The sequence below is a fragment of the Pagrus pagrus genome (genome assembly GCF_965226575.1).
Source record: "Pagrus pagrus genome assembly, chromosome: 2".
NCBI lineage: Eukaryota > Metazoa > Chordata > Actinopteri > Spariformes > Sparidae > Pagrus > Pagrus pagrus.
The window spans coordinates 14,030,525-14,053,028 of record NC_140186.1 but is presented as its reverse complement, the minus strand read 5'-3'; the positions used below and the strand labels follow the sequence as shown (position 1 = coordinate 14,053,028).

Below are 22,504 nucleotides of genomic sequence, written 5' to 3'. Positions count from 1 at the left end.
TTCAGTCAGATACATACAGTAAGGGCAGATGTATAAAATAGTATGTATATGAAGCTGGTCCATTGAGAGGCAGGAGGGATACAATAGTTATTGTTTGAAACTAAAGATTACCAATTCTCACTATCATTTATGAAATTTTTTTGTAGCTACTACTACTGTAAAATAACAAGACACTGTGTTTTTTTCCCTCCTGTCCTCCCCACATTTTTGAGTCACCAGCCACCACCGAGAGAATGTGAGTACATACAGTATATAGTACAAGTTAGTGTATGTGCAGCAGTGAGTGAGTAGGAGGTATCACTGTGGTGCAGAGCTCATCAAGGTGACAGCTGAGGGGAAGAAAGTGTTCCTAAGCCTGAGATGGTCCTGGAACAGAGTCCTGTGCTCATAGATGGAGAACAGGAGATGTGACAGTACTGAAAACTAGAGAGAGAGAGAGAGAGAGAGAACTGTCCACCATCTTACCTTCTTACCATGGTGTTGTTGTATGCCGATGATCTTTGGGTTTTGGACTGTTGGTTGGACAAACATAATACTTTGAAAACATCACTTTTGGACATTGTTTGTTGACCAAACGGTCAATCATTTTAGATTAATCAATATTTTTTTTTTAAATTGTTAGAGACATAGTCTTCAAAATAAAAGCATATGAAGATAAAGAAGTGACGTCTGAAGGTAAATGTACAAATAGTTGTCAATAACTTCTTGATTTACATGTTGCAGTTATGTGGAGATGTTATGTTGACAAAATTTGGAAACATTTCAATGTAAAGAAATTTGTTTCAGATTTCATACTTTTTCAATCACTCACTTTTTGGAACCTCAAGTGAAATATGTATTTGTTTTTAGTCGGGAACTATGGAAGCGTACTGCTGCCACACCAGAAAGAGAGAAACGGATCACTATCATGTTATAACATGACATTTTTTATAATTATAACAGATCACTTTCAGTTTCTATCAAGAAATGTTCACATTATATCAAGATATTTTCAAGTTTTTACGACATACAAACTTATCACAAAACTTCTCTTGCGATAACAGCATTGTTATAAAGTTTTACATTCAAACTTCCTTGATATAAGGTGAAAATTATCCTCTTACAACAATAACATTTTCATGTTATAACGTGATGGTGAGCCATTTTTGTTTTTCTGCTGTTACTTACTGTATAATAGCACACAAACACCGGCAACTGTAAAGGTTTTTGAATTTTATTGATAATCATGTATGACATGACTGGCAATATATACAACATAATGAATATAGAAAATAGAGTGTAATGTCTTAACATCATTTTGCAACAGTGATATATGGATGATAGTTCAGAGACAGGTGATAGGTAGAACCAGATACTGCAGTACAAATAATAAATAGTTCTCTTTCTTGCAGGCATATTGATGCACAAGAACATTTATTACAGTCAGTGCAACAAACTAACAATAATGTGACCACGTTAAAATACACTTACTATATACACACAGGATACAGAATGTGTCACTGGAGCTCCACTGAGGTTTAACTTTAGTCATCATGCATATTTTTAGGGAGTACTAAAATTATCATAGAGCCACATTTAGACAGTGCACTGAGGTAGCATGCAGGGGACGAAGAGGACACAACAGAATCATTACATCTGAATCATAATCATTGAATCAAAGTTACAAAAGTATTATTATAAACCAAAGCTGAACAATCATATACCTGATATTGTTTGTTTATGCCCAAACAAGAGGCGGTGTTAATTATAAATATTTTCACGACAGTTCACCATCATGCATTTTCATGTCTAATAAAGACAGAAGAGATGAAAATGGGGATTCAAACTGCACTGGTGAAGCTGGATCCATGAGGAAGTGTGTGTTTATTGTATGGAGGACCAAGACAGCCCTGCAAAAGTTTATAAAGCAAAGACATTACACATTAATTATTTAAAAAAATATAATTTATAAATGATTTCTATTAAAAATATATTAGCCTGATTAAAATCAAGAAATTCAGGGACACAACACTGAATTGATGCCGCTAACAAGATCTGGAACTTGGGAAGTATAGTTGGTTGTTTTCCTTTAATGGGATTTAATGGATATACAAAATTAAAACAAAAAATATCGATAGCCTTTTTGTTACCTTTTTTTTTTTCTTATTTTTCTTTTTGATTTACCAACTTGCCTCTGGTTCACTTTTACATTTGCCAACTGTATTATTTTTCTACTTTCCCACAATGTAGCAAAATCTATCTAATTCCTCCTCATCACAAACACCCACCTGAACTTGTTGAAATGTTCAAATGATCCGCAAAAATTAAATAATAATTCATTGAAAAAGACCAATTAGTTGCAGAGTTTCCGAGTGTACACTTGACCTTTAAAAGCTACAGTTAAGTAAAAAAAAATCACCCCAGGCTCCATTTAGCAGTTGTTATGGTGCGTTCTGTTATGTATTGTAATTGATTGTTTTCTAACCTGCTGGTTCTGAGTTCAAACCTCAGTTTTTCTTGCCAACATTGACAAGAAGTCCTTAAAGAGCTCTGATCCAGCTCTCAATCAATGAACTGTTTCAGAATTTACTGACGGATTACTGTATCCACTTGAAAAAATGTTTCATTGATCCATGTTTTTTTACTACATAAAAATAAATGAATTGCTTCGTAACCATGCGTAGGGCTCTCTGGGTCCTCCATATTGCAATGCAGGCGACAGTTTACGGTTTCCATAGCCTTAGGAGGCCATCCTCGCTGTATGTGGCAATCAGATTCTCATGTGGGTGGTGAGCGATGCCAATTACATCTTTCTCGTGAACCTGTGGGTGCAGAATAACACAGATCACCACACATTCTCAGTTTCCCATCAGCCATACTGTTACCTTGTTAGCCCCCGCTAAGATTGCTACACAGCAGCAGTGACATAGTCAGAGTGTCAAGTGAGGCAAAAATAACTGGATAAATACTCAGTGTTTTTTTTAATAAATCGCATTTCACATGGGTGTGGATGAGCTGCCGCCTCTCACAAACTTGATAATGAGTGAATATTAGCAGCAGAGCTTACGGTCAGCGTTTTCTGCAGCCTTCCCGTCGTGTAGTTGAAGCAGTACAGCACTAAGTCCTCTCCCACACAGTAAATCCACTCCCCGCGGGGTGACAGGGTGCAACACACAAAGTCGGCTCCCTCCTTTCTGTCTGAGCTGAATGTCTTCACAGTCTGAGGCGGAAGAGGAGAAGACATTTAGCCGATACGCAGACGTTCAGGCATTGTGTTGGTGTTATCACTAAAATACTACAAAATGAAGGAAAAAATGGTGGAAAGAACAATGAAAGTTGGCGCTAGGGATGGCAGCTATTGGTTGATCAGTCATTTGGTCGACCACTTTGCTCCAGACTGAATTATCTCAGCAGCTTTTGTACATTCTGTACAGACATTCATGGTCTCCAGAGGATGAATCTCCTTGGACTTTGGTGACATTTTCTCTAGCGACACCATATTGGCTGACATTTTCTGGGTTGATAAGTTTTGTGTGAGCGATTCGACAGTGATTGGATGTATTGCATTAAAATTTGGCACAGGTATTCATGTTCCTCACAGGATAAGTTGTAATAACTGTGGTGATCACTTATCTTTTCATCTGGCTGTATCTTGAGGTCAAAACTTTAATTTGTCAAATACCATGGAAACTAATGAAATTCCCTAATGAGCTAATTAGTAAATGTTAGCATGCTAACACCCTAAATTAAGATTGTGAACATGGTAAACATTATACCTGCTAAACATAGGCAGGTTAGCATTGTCATTTTGAGCATGTTAGCATGCTGATGTTAGCAGTAAGCTAAAGATCATCGCTTTGCCAAAGTCCAGCATCACAGAGCTGTTAGCATGATGTGGAATTTTGTTTTGTTATTAGTAATATAAATTTAACACATAGGCAGATTCTAGCCTATTGCAAACAATCCTGATATGAAAGTACCTGATGTTCATTAGATCAGATGATACGCCAGAGAGCTCTCACCTGACCGTGCATGTTCATGACGACCACCGTGTTGGAGTGGTTACAAACCACAAAGTGCTCTGGATTTTGGGGCAGGGGAATCACATTGTTGACGGGGACTTCTGATGTCCTGGACAGAGATTTGAAAGTGTTGATGCAGTCGCCGGATTTTGTGTTCCAAATCTGAAACATGACATAAAATGAATATTATAAAATATATAAATATTACTGAACTTGCAGCACAGACATGAATTATATCCATATAATTTGCTCATTGTACCTTGACTGTGCCATCGGATGAAGCACTGATGATGTGAAGTCCATCTTGCGTGAAAGATGCATCATTTACAAATGACGAATGGCCATTTAACTCCTTTAGTGTCTTGCCTGACCTCAGTTCATGGATTCTGAAAATGAAATTGTGGAAAATTTGAAAAGTTGTAAAAAAATAAAAGAGCAGCCATGACTTATTAACAAGTCTACGTCTATTCAGCTAAAGAGGAGATTTTTTTTTGCTGGCAGGATAATACTGAGGAAGGACCCAGATGCAGATGACTGAGGTGGATGTGGTGCAGTTCAGTGATTTAATGCACAGGTGTGTGGATGGGTGGGGCAGTGAGGTGATGACAAGTGGAGGGAAAGTCCGTGGACATCTGCTGGACAGCTAGAGGACGGCAGGTCTGAGGAGTTGAAGGAAAGCACATGGCCTGTGAGAAAGTGGTTGAAAAGGGAAACCGAGGAGCAGATTACGACACAGCCGACGTGTTATTTATAGCTCACTTGAAGAGACTGGGTGCAGATTAGCTAAAGCATGACAAAATGCCTATTGCTTGCTGATTCACTCTGTCTCTGGGAGGATAATATTGCGTATGTAAACAAGTTAGACTCCCAGCTCGTGGAATCGCAAGTGAAGAAACACGTTGCAGCTTTGTGCCCGAGCACATGGTCTCCCTCAGTTACACCCACGCAGCACATGTGCTTCCAACACAGCGGAGAGGCTCAGCCCACACCCCCCAGGAGTCAGAAATAGATATTCAACTCCTCAGCTATGACGGGGAATCTGTGTGTGTGTGTGTGTGTGTGTGTGTGTGTGTGTGTGAGAGAGAGAGAGAGAGAGAGAGAGAGAGACATCCTTGTTTCAACATATTTACATTCAGGTGCACCACTTGCACCAACTGTTGATGACTAATATCTGAGTTGAACTATGGAGCTTTTCAAAGGTTATAAAGCAAACAAGAAACAAAATAAACAGCAGAATTTGATAATACAGCTCATGATAGTCTCTTTTCTTCTAACAAAATGCCTATTTTCTTTATAATGGACCCACGTTTTATGATCACGAGCCTCTAATGTTCGTTATTTCGATTTACAGCAAAAATATCTCTCTAGATTTACCCAAAGAATCACTGGATTTTCATTTCAAATCTCCTACGAGTTTCTCAAGACTTGTACTATTTTTCATTGTGGACACCTAAGTGCATCCTGGGGATTTTTCGGTTTAAGTGCAACTAATTTTGCAGCAGAATATCACAACTCTAATGTGCTCTGTATGCTGAGAGAACTATTAAACGATTAAAAAGAGAAATAAACTGCCAAATAAAACAGAAAAACAATTAAAAGAATTGAAAGCTGCATTAAAACATTAATCTTTTTGTTTGGTTTTGTTGCCAATTCCCTTCTCCCATCTACTTTGCTATAAGACAGTTCTGTTATGATTTATGCGGCTTGTTGTGGCAACATTTAGCTAATTCAACGTGGGCTGTAAAAAGCCTTCGCCGCCTCCCAGCTGAACTCACATTCATGTGTGCGCATTTGAAACTTTTATGAATCATGTCTGAGGTCAGTGGACGCTCTCACTTCCACCTCCCACAGTAGACAAGCAAAGTTTTGCCACAACAAGGCTCCCACCATGTTGTTTCCCTTGTAAAATGACTGGTACAGCCTTGACTTCACATACTTAAATCCCTTTTAAAGACTTAAAATGAATTTACTGTATTAGGTATTAATCTACCATGTATAGATCTATTTATAATGAAGCATTTATCTATATATTGACTGATTTATTGTTAGACTTCCATTGATCTTACAGTTTAATCCATTTCAATTTCCAGTCATTTTTGCTATTTGCAAAGCATTCTGAGTTATATTATATGAATAATCTTACTAGTAATGATATCAGTCAGTGTCTGTGTGTCAGCCAACCAAATATGAATTTCTTTCCTCAACAGCTGCGGCGGCCTGCGGTGTGTTCAGTGTGTGCAAGAGAGCGTTACATCCCACCTGATGGTTTGGTTGAAGGAGGCACTGAGGACCTGGTTGTTGTCCTTGGAGAAGCTCAGACAGGTCACACCTTTGCTGTGGGCGTGCTCAAACCTGCGCAGGCACAAGCCGCTCTGGATCTTCCACACCTTCCGCAACAGCACACAAATTTCAGGAGATAAGATGATGAGACTTCGACTTGAATAACATCATTGACTCAGACGTCAACACGCATTATTGTAAGACAGCATTTTAAGAGCCAACCTTTATTTTGCCGTTCTGAGCTCCAGTTGCCAGCAGATCTGTGTCCTGGCTGAAGCACATGCACAGCACAGCTTCATCCATCATCATGAAGCTGTCCTGGGCCTGGTACTTTAGCTCCTAATTCATCCATGCAGACACACACAGATAAGAAAGGCCAAGACGGCAGCATTAAAACATTGTTATAACAATAAATACAAACAGACTAACACTACATGCTCCAAACTAGTACATAATGTATACAATTAAAACTCTCTAAGAATATAAGAAGTCTCTGTATATTTAAGTGTCATGATATAAAATAAGCTCACCTTACTGATTTTTCCAGTGTTAAAGTTCCACACCTCAATGAACCCGTCCACCGACCCACTGATTAAGTACTTGCCATCAGGAGAGAAACGGGCGCACTCCACATGTGACCGCCGTCCAAACTGCAGAGACACACAGTAACACAGTAACCTATTTGGTTTACTGCGTTTTATCCAGATGCACAGAGAAATAAAGCACAAAGTAACATCAGGCGACCTCAGGGAGGCATTAAGATTTCCACCGTGCTGCAGTCTGAAGTTGAGTAGGCTGACCATTTTAACCTTGGGCAGAAAAAAGCAAGGATGAGCATCTCTGGCAGCTCCATCTGGATACAAGTGATGAAAGCACAGCCAGAGACTAACGCGAGTGCCTTCAGGTGAGTAAAGTAATTAGTTTTGTGTGTGTGTGTGTGTGTGTGTGTGTGTGTGTGTGTGTGTGTGCAAGCATTATCTTGCCAGCGTGCATCTGTTTTGAGCTTTATCACAGGAAAAAAAGACACCTTGGCGTGTCGACAGTATAAAAATATCTATCAGATTACTTATGAGCGGTACGTGCTTTCCAGATATATTGTGGGGTTCATGAAGAAGGGGATGCACTCTAAATTTGGATTCATTAATAAAAAGAGAAGAGTATTTTATTACTGTAAATAAACTGTAATGTGCTGCCAATATTGCCTCGACTCATAATTACCAAACCAAACTCTGAATGTGCAAAACACCTACGTCCTTAACATTGAGTGTATGTAGTAAATTGGTGGACTGAGTTTATCAGAACCTGTGGTGGTCTTCAGTACCTTGATGTGGCGGTACAGCTGAGTTGGAAAGCTTTCTTTCTCCGTAAGTCTCTCCCTGTTGCCAGAAGTCTCAATGGTCATGTCGGGGGAGAGATGATCCGGAAACTGCTGTATTCTCATAGACTGTGGATCAGACATGATGAACAGTCAGCAGAAAACATCATGAAGTTGTGGCTATTTCACTCCATCAATGTCAGGGGCTCAATAAAGATCAAGAATGCTAAGAAGTGTCAACTTGAATATTCAAATTGTTGAGCTGTTATCCCTCAATGTAACACGTGATGGAAATCAAGCAACTACTTGCAGCTTGAGAGTGTGAAAACACACTGCGAATGGAAACTGGAAATATACTTTTAGTCGCTTATTGACACATTTTCACATTTCAAATTGGCAGGAGATGTCCTGTTGCAGTTTGACTCAGCAGCTTTATAAATGAGTACAATAATATCTGATATACTGCAGCCAAAACACTATCAACATTTTAGTATTGCATTAAACAAGCCAATTCTGCCGCTTGATACATTTTACTGGCTGCATAAGCAACATGGGCATCACCAAGAACCTTCCCATAGGGAAAATGTACCTCTCTTAATACCATAATAGCAGAAAAAAAAAAACCACAGAAAAACAGTAGGATGTATTTCTTTAAGACGTTTTTGGAATCACTACAAGGTTTGACAGTCGCATGTTTAGTGTTAAATACACAGCCACACAAGAAACCGAACATTGCTTACTTTTTCAAACCCAAAGAGCCGACGAAATAGCTAATAATAAAATATTAAAAACAAATAAAATTGATGGTTTAGGACTCATTTCATGGCTGAATTTTCTTCTGATGTGCTGCTCCATCTATTTAAGAATTAAGGACAGCAATAAAACTTTAAAGCTCCTGAAAAAGTACTTTCAGATCCTAAGAATTTCTCTTTATGATTAAATATTCATACTAAATGAAAAAAATATCCTCAGTTCTTATGCAAGAGTTTAACTCAGCTTAAACTCTGCTAGTCAGCTTCGTCAGTTTGTGTGGGTGTGGTTTCATCTTGGAGTTTCTATGCAAATTTAGTGCAGACTCGAGAATTATCAGCGAAAGAAAGCGTATATTAAAGTGTGTTTCCATCCACTACCACAATGCAAAAATAAGGAGTTTGGTGTATTGAGACGAACAGAAGGTGGCGCTAATTCTCCAGTCAGGTGCATTAAATCACTACAGAGGAAGATGTGATTAAAACAGTGCCAGTCAAACCTCTGATGAAACAAAACTGTGAAAACTTTGATGAAAATATGACATTTATGTTTTGTTGTTTGATGTTTTTTTATTAATTGAAGAAAAAAAACACAAGAGGGCTGTTTTTATGAGTCAGAAGTGAGCACATTTGGACGAGAGGGTGAAGCTGGGGAAGATATCTGGATTGGATACGCTGTGGTAGCGACTTCTCAGTCTCAAGGTAGCCGCACCCTCAATCATACCCTGCTTTATCATCTATTTTACTCTCATGCTGTGTTGAAGAAGACTTGAAACTACAGATTGAGACTCAAAAAACTCAATAGAAAACTGTTCACTGAGGTAATAAATCAAGTGAGAAGTAGGGTCTTTTTCTCATAAGCTTACATACAGTTCTCTTTGAAACCAGTGGAGTTGCCCCGTGCTGGCCATTAGAAATAACGCAGGTTTAAGGGACATTTTATACAGACAATGGACATGACCTTTTCCTAACTGAGCCCCGCCCACTTCAAACCACTGAGAAGAGCTCAAATAAAATAAAAAATACAGAAAATCTCTCCTGTGATTTCACCAAAACTTCTCTGTCTTTGGCAGAAACATGTGTTCATGTATAACATCATCACTAGGAAGGTGATTTAGAAATAATATGTTTTCAGGTGAGAATTGAGGGAGATCATTATTGTATCTTTCATTCATAATGACAGAGTGCTTTATTGATTAGTTGGCTTCCCTTGTCACATAATTAGAGCGAGTTTTGAGAGGGATATTGATCGGTATACTTACGCCAACTTGTTCCAGGAGTCCCATGAGGCGAGAAGGAGGCACCACGCTGACCTCCCTCACCAGCGCCTCGGCTATCGCTCTGCGCCGCTTCTCCTTGCTGCTGCCTTTTGGGTACGCCTGCGACGAGAAGCAGAGGAGGTTATAATTTATAAAGTGCTTACTGGTGCAGTTGTTTTAAAACTAAAAAACTTAATCTTCTCACCTCACGAGGGTCAAAGTAGGAGCATGTTAGCAGGTTCTCCAAATGGATGTACCTCTCCGGCTGCGTCTGCTTCAACATGATCATGGGGTCAGTTTGTCTGAGGAGTGAGCGAGCCGCTCCCACCTCCCTCATTTCAATGAGCTCCATTACGACCTGTTAAAGAGATAAGTGCTCATGAGATGCTGCTAATTAAAAACTCAAGCCAAGAACAGCACTGAGGCAAGGCTCACCTGCTCATAAAGATCAATAAGTGTGTTGTCGGGCAACCTGAGGGACTCGATGGCCAGCAGGACGGAGTCCCAGTGGCCGTTCTTTATGTCTGCAATGAAACTGTCGATGCTTTCCACCGTGTTGAGTGACACAGTGGTTTCCTCCTGTAGGGTGGTCAGCGTTCGGTAGAGATTGTTCTCCTTCAGGTACTGCATGATCAGGCGGATCACACTAGAGAATAAGGTTAGAGCAAAATTATGTAAATGTTTTCCTTTAGATTAACAGGTTCAAAATCATGTTGATGGTACAGTGTCTTGTAGCAGGGTGAGGGGTGTCTCCATCTCAGCCACCCTGCCCCCATCACATGTTTCTGCACTATGTAACTTTAGTGAGAGGGCAGGATCACAGCGGGATGATTTGTATTTACGACAGTGGTGTTGCACTCAGACACTGTGGGGGGCGCCAGATCACACAAAATGCTAATTCCTACATAATGAGGCTTTGAAACAGTGATGAAATGTAACTAAGTGCATTTACTCAAGTACCATTTTGAGGTACTTGAGTATTTCCACTTTCTGCTACTTTATACCTTCACTTCACTCGATTTCATTTATCAGATACCTTTAGTTACTTGTTACTTTGCAGACTGCACCAGAGCACATTTTTTAAATTAATTTATTTTTATCAGCAATCAGATAAAAAAACCCTGACTCTGATCATCAGATAAATGCTGACTATCATATCTGATAATCAGCCAGGCCGGTAGTTGGTCAACTCATAGTATACAGTATATATATATACATGTAAATATATTTACTTTTAAGATTAAAAAATACTTTTCATACTTAAAGATGCACAATGTAGTTTTTAGGAAAGACATTTTAACAAGAAGGATACATCATTTTTATACCTAAACAAACTCAATAAACAAGCTCTTTGTTTTCATGACTGAATAAACAAACTGACCTTAAAGGACAACACAGTTTCATACGGGTTTACTTTGTTTATATGTGGCGGACCCTGCCACCATTCTAGCTTCAAACAGTGTTCTGGGGACCTTATCTTTCCTCTGAGAACAGCTTGTTTATTAATTTGTGGAAAAAATAGATATTTCTGAGTTTGTTTTATTACCTCATGTAAATATTAAAATTCTGAGTTTGAATTTCTTCTCCAAAACTACATAGTGCTCCTTTAAGTATGTTTACCCTTACAGTACACGAGACAATTTCAGACCATTTACTCAAGTGCTGTTTTACTGCAGTAATGTTATAACATTATCTCTTTACTTTGACTGAAGTATGACTTTTTGTTATACAGCACTGCTTTTAAATGCAATTGAAAAATGTCCTTGATGTCTTACGTTTAACGTATTTCTATGTCTCTTGTAGAGCACTTTGAATTGCCTCGTGTCTGAATGGTGCTATATAAATAAACTCGCCTTGCCATTGTTTCTGTGACAGTTAAATTACCGGGAGCGATAACATTTCTCTGTGGAAGTGATTCAGTATCAGCACATCTCCTCTGGCGTATAAATGCCAGCGTTTATCACTTCTGCCACACTCTTCTGATTCTGAGTGATCAACTGGACACTGAAACACTGTTTTATTTTCAAAATGCTGCCACAGATTGACTGCTGTTCCCATCAAAACAAGACAAGAGCAGGAATCGTGCTTCACGTGGAGGTTTTGTCCCAAAGCTGTGCCATGTGCAGGTCATTTTCACAACTCTCAGTTGCATCCCACCTTCCCATCTGTTGTCACTCCATCAGCAATCACCCTGCAGGAAAGTTTTGTGGTCTTTTCACGTGCGCTTTTGTCCACAGACATGGAGACTGGATAAACATCACCCGCTGATTCTCCATTTATGCTACAATTTCACCTCCCACCATAAGACGGTGAGTTTGACAACAAATGTGTAGGCTTCTCCATCCCCACGTTTCCCCACAGGATGCCTGAATATCCAACCAATGAAAAAGGGGCACAGTCGCATCTGAGCGAGGGGAGGAGAGCCTATTAAATCAACAGGCACATGTGGATGAAACAGACAGACACCGTGTGTGTATAGTGGCATGCAAAACAGCCCGGACCCGCCTCTTTCTCAGCTTAATCAGCGAGAACAGCGGGCTAAATGGCTCAAAGCGGGCGTTTGAGCAGCCTCACAGGGGACACTGGCCATATGTGCCACAGTATATTAAAAATTAAAGAGGCTACACGGGCGATTAAACAAACGCCACATGGGTGCAGAAAAAGCGTGCGCAGAACATAAATAACAGCAGTAGTAGTGGAAGAAGAAGACAGATTTACAGGCTGCATTGGTGCGTGTTTGTGTTGTTTATTTCTTTAAATGACACATCCAGGCACGCATGTAATAGTCTAAGAAATGATATAATTTTATTATAAGAAGGAACTTTAAGAAAGATGCAAAAAACGCAGCAAAATCCCCCAAAATGAACATCATGCAGTCTCCCAGATGAATGCGTAATTTACAACTCAGTCATCATAACAGAGCCAGACACCTCTCATTCAGCAGAACTGATGTTTTCTTTTAATCACACAGGTGGTCATATCATTATTAATGCTTGTATGTTCCACATCTATCACCACACTTGTTAATCACAATTAGAAATTAAAAACACAACAAGGAGAAGCGCACTTACTCTGAGGGCTCCATCTCCGCGGCCATGCTGATGTTGTCTCCTGCTGTTGCAGCACCGGACTGACGGCTCGGCGGCTCGGGCTCGGGCTCTGCGCTCGCTAGAGCCACGTGAAAGTCGTCTGCTGAGGACCACCCACTACACGTGCTCTCTCCTGTGTCTCTCGTTTTTTTTTTTTTTTGCGGCGGGCAGCAAACCCAAACTTGTGACTGCCGCCGCCACACAAACGTCTTGGCGCTACACACACCCACTTTCCCCTTCCCCTCTCCTGACGCACGCCGATATATAGAAGGAGCATTTGTGGGCACGTTGCGTGCAGGAGACGAGATGCTGCGGCGGCAGTCAGCCACGACATCAGCATCAGCAGCATCAGCACCGCGGACAGGAGCTCGTGGCTCAGAGCGTGCTCGCCTGTAGGAACCGTTGTGCACGAGCCATAACATCGCTGTAAACGTCCTCAGTGCTCATCAATATGCACACCCAGAGCTGGGTGCGTCTGCGTATTCATCCCTGTGATTACCACCCATTAATGTCCTCCTGTAATCACACACTGCGGGTATGATGCTGGAGCTGCACTCAGCGGGCTGGGAGTGTTAGTCAGCTGGGATGTTTGACCCTTCAGTGAGAGTGTGTGTTTAATCTGAGGCCCACACGAGCAAATAAACCTGTTGGTAAAGTCGTTAATCCAGAACAGAGGTTTCATCACTATGAAACGACCTTGTAAAGGCTTTATTGTCTGGATGCAAAGAAAAAGACTATCCTCCACTGTGCTGCATTATCTATATTTAGGCGTAGCTGCAGGATGAATACTTGTAAAGACTAATAACACATACAAGATTTAAAAATAGTCATTAATCGTTTTTAATAAATAACAAAATCTGACCATAGCTATTTTGCAGCTATTCGTGTGACGATAGGTTGGTTTAAATACTCTGCAGACCAGCAGCAGCAGCAATGCACCTATGGAAGATTTATGTGACCCGTGTTTCATTGAGGACTCCAACATCAGGATCAGAAATCAACGTGGATCACAAAGGTGCTGCAGAAATCAGACGCAATTTGGCGGCCAGTGTTGTCTGACGTAAGGAAGGTTGTGTTTTGTGTTCCTGAAATGTATGACAATGCAACAAGATGACCTTTGTTTCACTGTCTGAAGCAACATCCTCATGATCATGTCACATTTCTCAGTTGCAAAATCTAAATAAACAACATTAGGACTCAGATACATTTGGCGATGAGTCCTCGTAATATTTATAAGATCTTTCACAGCTGTGATGGCCGAGTGGTTAAGGCGTTGGATTCGAAATCCAATGGGGTTTCCCCGCGCAGGTTCAAATCCTGCTCACAGCGATGGAGTCAGCTTTAATCAATGAATGTGATCAGTAAGTGAATCGATACAGTAAAGGTGCTCCCGTCGAAATATATATACATATATAACCTGAAAAATTCACCGTGCCATCAATATGATGTAAAATAAATCCCTATTATGATAAAAAGATGACACTGTCTGAAATGACTCTATAAAATCTTTTTCATTACACTTTTTATTTATTTACTATTTATTAAATACACCCATCAACGAATCCTTAATTTCACAATAATTTACAAATGGGATTAGTAGTTTAGGAAAGTAATTTGGTTGCCTATTAATAATAGGGAAAATAGTGTTTAATTAATGACAATTAATATAATATATAATATTACTATATTCCCATTCATTGCAAAAATAACCTAGAGAGTATTTCAGTCATTGATAACAGGTCAGATAAACGTGCAATTAATGTGAAATTCGTTAACAGAAACTTACAGAATATATGCGCAGTACGTGTTGAGATATCGCGAGAACAGCCCGAGAGCTTCTGAGCGGTTCAGCACAGGTGAGCGCTAATTGAAGACGCGACCACGCGATGTAACTTCTGAAGCAGCGCTCTGCAGGGTGAGAGTGGTCAGTTCAAATACAGTCTGAAAGGAAGGCTGTATTTTAAACGTTTACTCGTATAAAGGGTTGTTTTTTTATTCCAGTGTACGAAACATGCCGATGAACAACAACCAGGTGAGAACAATCCAGCTGGATTACCTGTACATGCAACACATCAACACCTCCTCATCGACTTCTCTTTCTCCTGTTTTTTCCCAAGTGTGTTTCTAGAGATGTTTCCTGTTGTAAACAGCCTGGATGGCAGGTTCTTATCAATTAAACGTCCCCTAAATCATATATGTGGGACTGAGGGCTTCCATTTTTGGGCTTCAGATTACTAATTTGATGAAAAAAAATCACATAATCATATAATATCAAGTAAACCGGTTAATTAATAAACATGGACTGTACCTGTAACTCCTTGTGTCTTCTGATTTCTCGCAGAAGGGACAGAGTGTAGCTGCCAGACTGGCCAAGCTGCCAGTGGTTCGCTCAGCCTGTGCCAAGCTGTCAGTCTTGTACATGGACACTAAATGCAGCCACCCCAGCCTGATGTCTGTGTGTGAGGGTCTGGAGAGCAGGGTGACAGCTCTGGCCTCACCTGTCATTGTTAAACTGGAGCCACAGAGTAAGTACTGTCAGGGCTCACATGTTAGGCCTACCTGTGAAATACAGACACTGCAGTCTGCCCTTTGATAATCCATCCAGGATGCTGAGAGAAACTTCAACACAGTCGCACAGCGACTAAAATAATGTGTTCACTCTTTCTCATCCATTTAAAGGAGTTTGTTTAAAAAATGAACTTTTTGTTTTATTATTTAAAGTCCATGGTGCATAGATTCTGTGTTTGGTTGAGTTTCTGTCTGTCTGAGTAGCCTACTATTAATATTTTTGCTTTCTTTAAATAAATATAATACATCCATTTACAGTGTAATGAATCCAAGAAGGCAAAATGTTGCATAACCACCAAATCAAATGAAATCCACAAGTCAATAGTGAATAGGTCAATTCATTTGTTTTTTCAGCTCAAATGTATATTAAGGTTTGATTTATAATTCATAATAAATAACTATTTACTGAAAACTATCAATAATATACGTAAACTCATACATAATCATGAATGTGCAAATGTGTACATGCATAAATAATTTTTTATATTGGCTCAAAATCAAGTGCTGACGGGAAATAAAGTTGTATTTATAGGGTCAACATCTCTGCTAAATGAAGACTGCAGGTGTCACTTATTGTAGAAATTTGACAACTTTTCAGTAATGGCTTCGTTGCCTGGATTATTTCCACAGTTTCCATTGCAAATGACGTTGCATGTAAAAGTCTTGACTGGCTGGAGATGAGGTTCCCGGTGCTGCACACACCCACAGAGCAGGTACGTTTTCTTTTTCAAATCAATATGAGCCTCATAAATCTCTCCATCAACCATCTCTGGCTTTCTTGGTTTTATTCAGATTGTTGCCACTGCTAAGACCAAGATGCATGAGATCCAGGATGTGGTGAGCATTGCAGCTAATGGGACTGTGGACTGTGTCACGTGGCTGATGGACATGATGCAGCAGGGTGATGACCGGGCCGACCAGCCACTTGTGGACAGAGCCATCAGTGTGGCCTGTGTGGGACTGGACTCTGCTCTGATCATGTCAGAGGCTCTGGTGGACCGAATGCTTCCTCCCACTGAACAAGATAAAGGTGCGTAGCTTAATGAAGAGTTACTGATGTAAAAGAAGTCACATTCAGAACCTAAACTTCTCTTGTCACTTAAAATATCTCCTTGCTGACTTTACAGAAGTAGAAGCTCACTTGTTGGAGGGTTTTGATGTGGCGACACCCAGGAGAAGTTACCCTGTGCGGCTGGTTTCACTCACTGCCAAGCTGTGCAGGAGGACCTACAGCATGGTGGGGTCCAGGATTCAATCTGTTCAGGTGTGCTGTGAGTACAGTTTATGAAACATGTTGGAAAGCGCACAAGACCACCAACGCCTCCCTATGTTCATTAATCCATTAATAACCAACACCTACATTTAGTATGTTACTGAAAAGCCCCACTTTTGTCTCTGTTAGAGGTAGAAACACACATTTTGCCATTGAAACTGTCAAGACATGTGGCTACACATGGAATTTTTTATTTTTTTATTTCACATATTTATCATGACTGAAAGAAGTAGAGAAAGCCCATTACAATAAGTGGTTTTACATCCATTTGAATGTTAGGAAAAAATGTAATTCCACAAATCCATTTAACTTGTTTTTTTCTTGGCTCAAAAGAAGATGGCTTTTATGAATCAAATCAAGCTGCTCTTAATAAAAGTATTTGTTGTGCTCTACTCAACAGGTCATGGAGAACTTATCCATCTCTTCAGGTCTGGTCCAGGACCTTCAGACCAGCTGGCAGACCTTGGCCTGCAGTATCCAGGGGCTGCCTCAGTATGTGCAGCATCAGCTTGTGTCTACCTTGTTCTTTATCTGCCAGATGTATGACTTGAGCTGCCCACCATCCCAACGCCACCAGGTGAACCAAGAGAGACGTTGTCTCAATGCTGCCGAGACCCCAACTCAGAAGGACGTGGTCCAGGTTCACCATCGAGCTACACCACCACCCGTCCGAATGAGGCGGCCAACCAAGACATCTCCATTTGATAACGGGTGTAATGTTAAAGGGTGTATTAGTCGCTGATAGAATAGTGTGCTGAATTTACGTCCCACTGCTTTCAGGTGCAGCTGAATATTGGCCTAAAATAAAAGTTGAAGATTCATGAACTTTGATTCTTTGTGCTTTGAATCTGGTAACTGTCACAGCAGACAAGCCACTACAATTACAATGTGTACTGTGTAGTGCAAACAGGGCAGGAAATGCAGCGTTGTTAATCATGTAGTTATAGAACAAAGACCTTCGATGCTAAATTTGTCTGTGGTTGAGTATAGAGACTGACACGTCTCTCTTCCATGTGAGAACTGAAGAGCTCCTTAAATAGTAACTGCTCAAACTGCATCAACTTCTATACTGAGTTTTAAGTAAAATGTTTAACTCAGTGTAGCAGGAGTGTCTCCTTGTATCTAAGCTAGAAAAACAGACTAATTTCACATTTTCATATTCTTACAGTATGATCAGCAAAGTGTTTCTGTTGAGTAGTATCCCACTGACTTTATCCTGGCCACTCCTTACTAATTTCTCATTTCAGTCTTTATTGCCTACTATAACTCAACTGGCAAACCTACTATTATACCTTTCAATTATCTAGTCTATGGGACTCAATGTATTGAAATGAATGAATTGCAATACAAAGGCATTTTTCAGCAAAACATGAGTTTATTTGACTTTTTGATTTCACTTTTGGCTGGACTCTGACTTGGATGTGGATGCTCTCAGAGAAGAAAGGCGGCGCCTCTTGGCGATCTGTTCCTGGCGCTTCTCCTTGGCCTCCTGTTGCAGGAACAAAATGTGTGTCAGTAAAATGCTCAACACATCAAACAAGCAGCTATTCAAGTCCTCCACTGCAGAGCAACATCACAAGGGATTCCCCTCAACCGGACCCTTTTCACAATATTGGTTTACTGCTGAAGGCAATTCTTTCAAAAAGGTAGCAAATAAATGAAAAACATGGCCCTATACTTGGATTTGACTTTGTTAATTTTATGTTTTAAGATTAATTGTACTAACTTTTTGGTGAAAATATAATCCGACCATATTAGTCAAAAATGTATTGGAAACTTTTAAAAATGAGGAATCCAAACAAAACGACAGTTTTAGTAACTCAACATACAAAACAGTACAGAAACTGTTGCAAAGACGACCTCTGAAAATAACATTTCTGTGCAGCAATGAACCTTAAACTTCAGTTTAATAGTTTCACTGTGTGAAGGACTTTTCACCATGACTAAAAGTTCACATCAATATATGATGCAATTTAGAGCTGCTTAAAGTTCAGTCGCCTCAAGCTCTTTATACTTTAGGGAAAAACTATACTGTGTTAATTAAAAAAAAAGTATATCCGAGTCATTTATTGATCTTAAACCACCTAGAAATGTTTGTCAGCTGAATGATTCAAATATTACAAGAGCTGCTTCAGTTCATAGCGGCTAAACACTTGGAAGAGAGGGGAAAAACAAAATTACCTTCATCCTCTTGGCCAGCAGCTTGGCGTACTCGGAGGCCTCCTCCTTGTTCTTCTGGGTGCGCTGTCTCTTCAGGGCAATGCGGCGGCGCTTGTGCTGCAGCACACGGGGCGTCACCAGTCTCTGGATCCTGGGAGCCTTAGTTCTGGGCTTCTTGCCTACCAGACAGAGGACATCCGGTTATTATAATGTGAATAAATGCCAAGTGTGGTAGATAGAGTTGGGTGATGATGCATGATATTCCCATTCACTCTAATAGCTCAAGTTGTTTTACAGATGCATTCACGTTATCTTTTTTTAATCCCATCAAACAGTGATCCGATTCCTACAATCATAATCAGCACCAACCAATTATACTGTGAGCCTACAAGGCTCTAAATCGAAGTTTATCTGGTGTTTTGTTTTCCTGACTCAAGTTTAGTATCCAGTACTCCTCTGTTCCTGATCCCAGCTTGTACAGCAGACTTTGTACGACCACAGAAAGGCCAACAACTTTGTCACCATCCCATGTGCTGAAAGCTTTGTTGCTACAAAATGCATAGTAAGTAGAGCAGCTGACTTTAACACTGCAAACATGTATTGTGGTTACTGGCACAATGTACTTAACAAATGCTGATGAGGCAGTAAAGTAAAAGGGCTTTTACTCTGGCATAGCATCAGCTCGTCACCAACACCCAGTGTATTTGACCTACTGCTCTACCTTCAGAGTAAAGACGATCCAAGGATGCCATAGACCAACATGTTTGTCTCCATCATTACACCTGCATTGTCACTAATGTTTGTATGCATAATGAATTTTTACTCAAAGTAAATCCAGACACGCAGAGAGGCAGCAAGAAAGATTAATGTTCTTGGTGACCAAAGTTTTTCTGGAAAGGAAGTATTCAGCCTCTGATTGCATCATGTGTGTACATTTATAACACTGATAAATAGTTAAGCTGAAAATTGGCGCAGTTATCTTTACACATAACCAAAAAGCTTAGACACAAAGCCTTGCAATATTACCCAAAGAGCCAAGCCATTTATAAAATATTTATATTCACACTGCTTTGAGCTCATCCCAGGTATTGTAAATCAATATTTTAGCCTAAGCCTTATATCCTTGGTCCCCATTTTTACCTTGAAGGGACCCACTTCCCCCATTAACTCATGTTTAACTGGCACACAGTCTTGTTCTCAAGCTTTATCGACGGATAAATCAACACCCAGTAAAGAGCTACACTCGGATCACTAGGAGGCTTAAATAAAAACTGTCAGTGGGAAAACAGTTCTATTCTTACCTTCTTTAGTCAGGGGTCTCCTCACAACATACTGCCTAACATCATCCTCCTTGGCCAGGTTGAAGAGCTTGCGGATCTTGCTGGCCCTCTTGGGACCAAGACGGCGAGGGACGGTGCTGTCGGTCAGCCCGGGAATGTCCTTCTCACCTGAGGGTAACCAGACCAGGAGAAGATGAGTCAAACAATCAAGATGATTTAAGTCAAGTTCACTTTATAAATTGCACTGCGTACATCTCAAGTACTTGCATAATTTCAACAATCTTGAAAAATAAATTCAGTCAAAAGCACACAATAAAAAGGTCTAGGGTACAGACAAAGATGCAGCTGCCTGCGGCCTCAAGCAGCAGAATGACTAGAGACTGTACACTTTGTGGAAATCTCGCCACGCTTCAAACGGTTTCTCATGAGTGCCAGACTCTCCGACAAACTGAACCAGCATTAAAAAAAAAAAACTTACTCTGCTTCATTTTGGTCGTATTATAAAAGAGCAACAGCTCTAGTGTCATTATGATACTGGTGTAGACAAGTCAATGACAGAGCAATGCAGTTCAACCATCCACTGATCCAGGATCTGGTTGCATCTGGTGAAGCAGCTCCACAGTTACTTTGGCAACACGCTGTCCCCCCTTAATGACTACAGACCAGTCAAAAAGGGTCTACTGGTGTGCCATAAACATTTACAACTGACAGAGTTTTAGTCATCGGAAATAAATCTGCACTGTGTAGCCACCAAGAATTACCTGCAGGTTAACCGTTTCTGAATCAAATTTACCATTTCCATAAATGAGTTCTTATAAGCCAGACGGAGAACGTTACCTTTCTTGACGATGACCAAGTTGAGAACGCTGAGATTGGCATCAACGATGCAACCACGGACAGACTTGCGCTTGCGCTCGCCGGTCCTGCGGGGACGGTAGCAGGAGTGTCCCTTGCTGAGCAGCAGGCGCACACGGCCGTGGGTCAGCACACCCTGCTTCATGGGGAAGCCCTGCTTGTCGTTGCCTCCGCTGATGCGCACCACATAACCCTGCAGGAGTAGAGAAAACCAGTCGTTACTTCTCCACTTAAGATACCTGGTACAGAGAGGGGGCTTCTCATTATGCTTCCTTGCATCTTCTCTCATCCCATGACCTGGAAATTACAATCACTGAGGACCTTCAAATCTATTAAATGCACTGAGGAGAGAGGAGCTTCAGCAAGGAAACACTGATGCCCCATCACTTCCCTTAATCATGTCTCTCCTTGCAACTCGCTCTCATCCTCGCTTGGAAGAGGAAGATGAAAACTATGGATGCGAGGATACAAAACCTGCTGCATTTTAGTCATCGTCGGAGAAAAACAGCTTAAGTGTCTGATAGTGTACACAAGTTGAATGAGAGAGCATTGCAGTTCAACCATCCACTGATTCAGGCCCTGGTTGCATCTGGTAAAGCAGCTCCACAGTTACTTTGGCAACACGCTGTCCCCCCTTAATGACTACAGACCAGTCAGAAAGGGTCTACTGGTTTGCCACAGTCTGCATCATGAGTATACAACACTTTCACAGCAAGTCACATCAGGTACAAAGAGTAAATATCATCACATTACCTTCCACTCATCTCCCAGAGGGTCAGCGGACACCTCAGTGGCCATACGCTTCTCGTAAAAAGTACGCAGCTTACGCTCATCATCAACTTCAATCAGCTTCTGGCAGCCAGTAGCGGGGAATGAGATGTTCAGCTGAAAAAGAGTTGCAATGTGATTGTTACTACATGAATTTAATCATGTTGGGGTACACACAGGTCATGACAGGTTACCAAAAGTCCTCATGGGGGCAGGTGTAGCAGGTAATGTTAGATCAGAGAGTTGTAAAGCACATTTGGCATTACAGGGGGCTTGTGGCACCTGACACAACCCCGAACTTCTAACCGTAACAATTATAGATTAGCATATTCGCGCTAAAGCTAGACTTAAGAGATTCAATGGCTCGGAGGCCTGTTAGCTTCTCTGCCGGCTAACTGATAGCACGCTAACATTAGCCCTATGTACACTGCTAGCGTTAATAAAAACAGTGAAACGGCTAAAACTGACAACGCGGATACCACAGAAAGTTTAACTGAAGTCGGCTAAAAAGTTTGAAAGCTCTTTATTGCAGTTAACTGACACTTGAGCTCGGTGCACATTTCTCTCAGTGTGCGGCCATGTTTCCACAACCACTAGCCGACAGAATCCTCAGCGCTGGATGCTATCATAATCAAAGCTCATCCTTCGTGTATGACCCGCGAACGTAACATTTAACAACTCCGCTTTAAAGTTCAGAACCATGGCATCCACAACACGGGAGTATTTTAAAGAAAATAGCCTTCAATAGAGATTTATAGTTCGGGAAACATTGTACCTTCATTTTGCCAAACCGGCCCTACGACGGTCCGCCACGGAAAAGAGAACGGATATCCGCTTCGTGGTCTCACATAGGCCTGAAATGTTCTCGCGATAACTGGCTGAGTGCAACGTTCTCATCAGACTCCAG

General features: G+C 40.8%; 3 protein-coding genes across 5 annotated transcripts; 1 reads left to right on the top strand and 2 right to left on the bottom strand.

The window, feature by feature from the left end:
* Nucleotides 1–1,199: 1,199 nt before the first annotated feature.
* On the bottom strand, nt 1,200–12,792 carry LOC311269371 (WD40 repeat-containing protein SMU1-like). The gene is made up of 12 exons (XM_084373489.1): nt 12,676–12,792; nt 10,040–10,250; nt 9,810–9,962; nt 9,608–9,724; nt 7,603–7,725; nt 6,812–6,931; nt 6,504–6,620; nt 6,261–6,388; nt 4,261–4,387; nt 4,002–4,163; nt 3,047–3,199; nt 1,200–2,801 (listed from the first exon to the last, which is right to left on the bottom strand). Exons 1-12 carry the CDS (start codon nt 12,699–12,701, stop codon nt 2,703–2,705), a joined length of 1,536 nt encoding a protein of 511 aa, XP_084229615.1. The 5' UTR covers nt 12,702–12,792; the 3' UTR covers nt 1,200–2,702.
* Nucleotides 12,793–14,530: 1,738 nt separating this feature from the next.
* On the top strand, nt 14,531–17,359 carry LOC311264143 (perilipin-2-like). 3 transcript variants are annotated; one of them, XM_084364757.1, is made up of 7 exons: nt 14,531–14,549; nt 14,695–14,725; nt 15,035–15,218; nt 15,892–15,974; nt 16,054–16,291; nt 16,389–16,525; nt 16,935–17,359. In XM_084364757.1, exons 2-7 carry the CDS (start codon nt 14,705–14,707, stop codon nt 17,274–17,276), a joined length of 1,005 nt encoding a protein of 334 aa, XP_084220883.1. In that variant the 5' UTR covers nt 14,531–14,549; nt 14,695–14,704; the 3' UTR covers nt 17,277–17,359. The 3 variants fall into 3 exon arrangements, with proteins under 3 accessions (XP_084220883.1, XP_084220882.1, XP_084220884.1); XM_084364756.1 differs by having other exon boundaries at nt 14,538–14,608; XM_084364758.1 differs by lacking the exon at nt 14,531–14,549 and having other exon boundaries at nt 14,556–14,725; nt 16,389–16,532; nt 16,935–17,165.
* Nucleotides 17,360–17,887: 528 nt separating this feature from the next.
* On the bottom strand, nt 17,888–22,504 carry rps6 (ribosomal protein S6). Its single transcript, XM_084364785.1, has 6 exons — nt 22,373–22,504; nt 21,583–21,714; nt 20,812–21,022; nt 19,996–20,142; nt 18,716–18,873; nt 17,888–18,023 (listed from the first exon to the last, which is right to left on the bottom strand). The coding sequence occupies exons 1-6, from the start codon at nt 22,376–22,378 to the stop codon at nt 17,928–17,930; spliced, it is 750 nt and encodes a 249-aa protein (XP_084220911.1). The 5' UTR covers nt 22,379–22,504; the 3' UTR covers nt 17,888–17,927.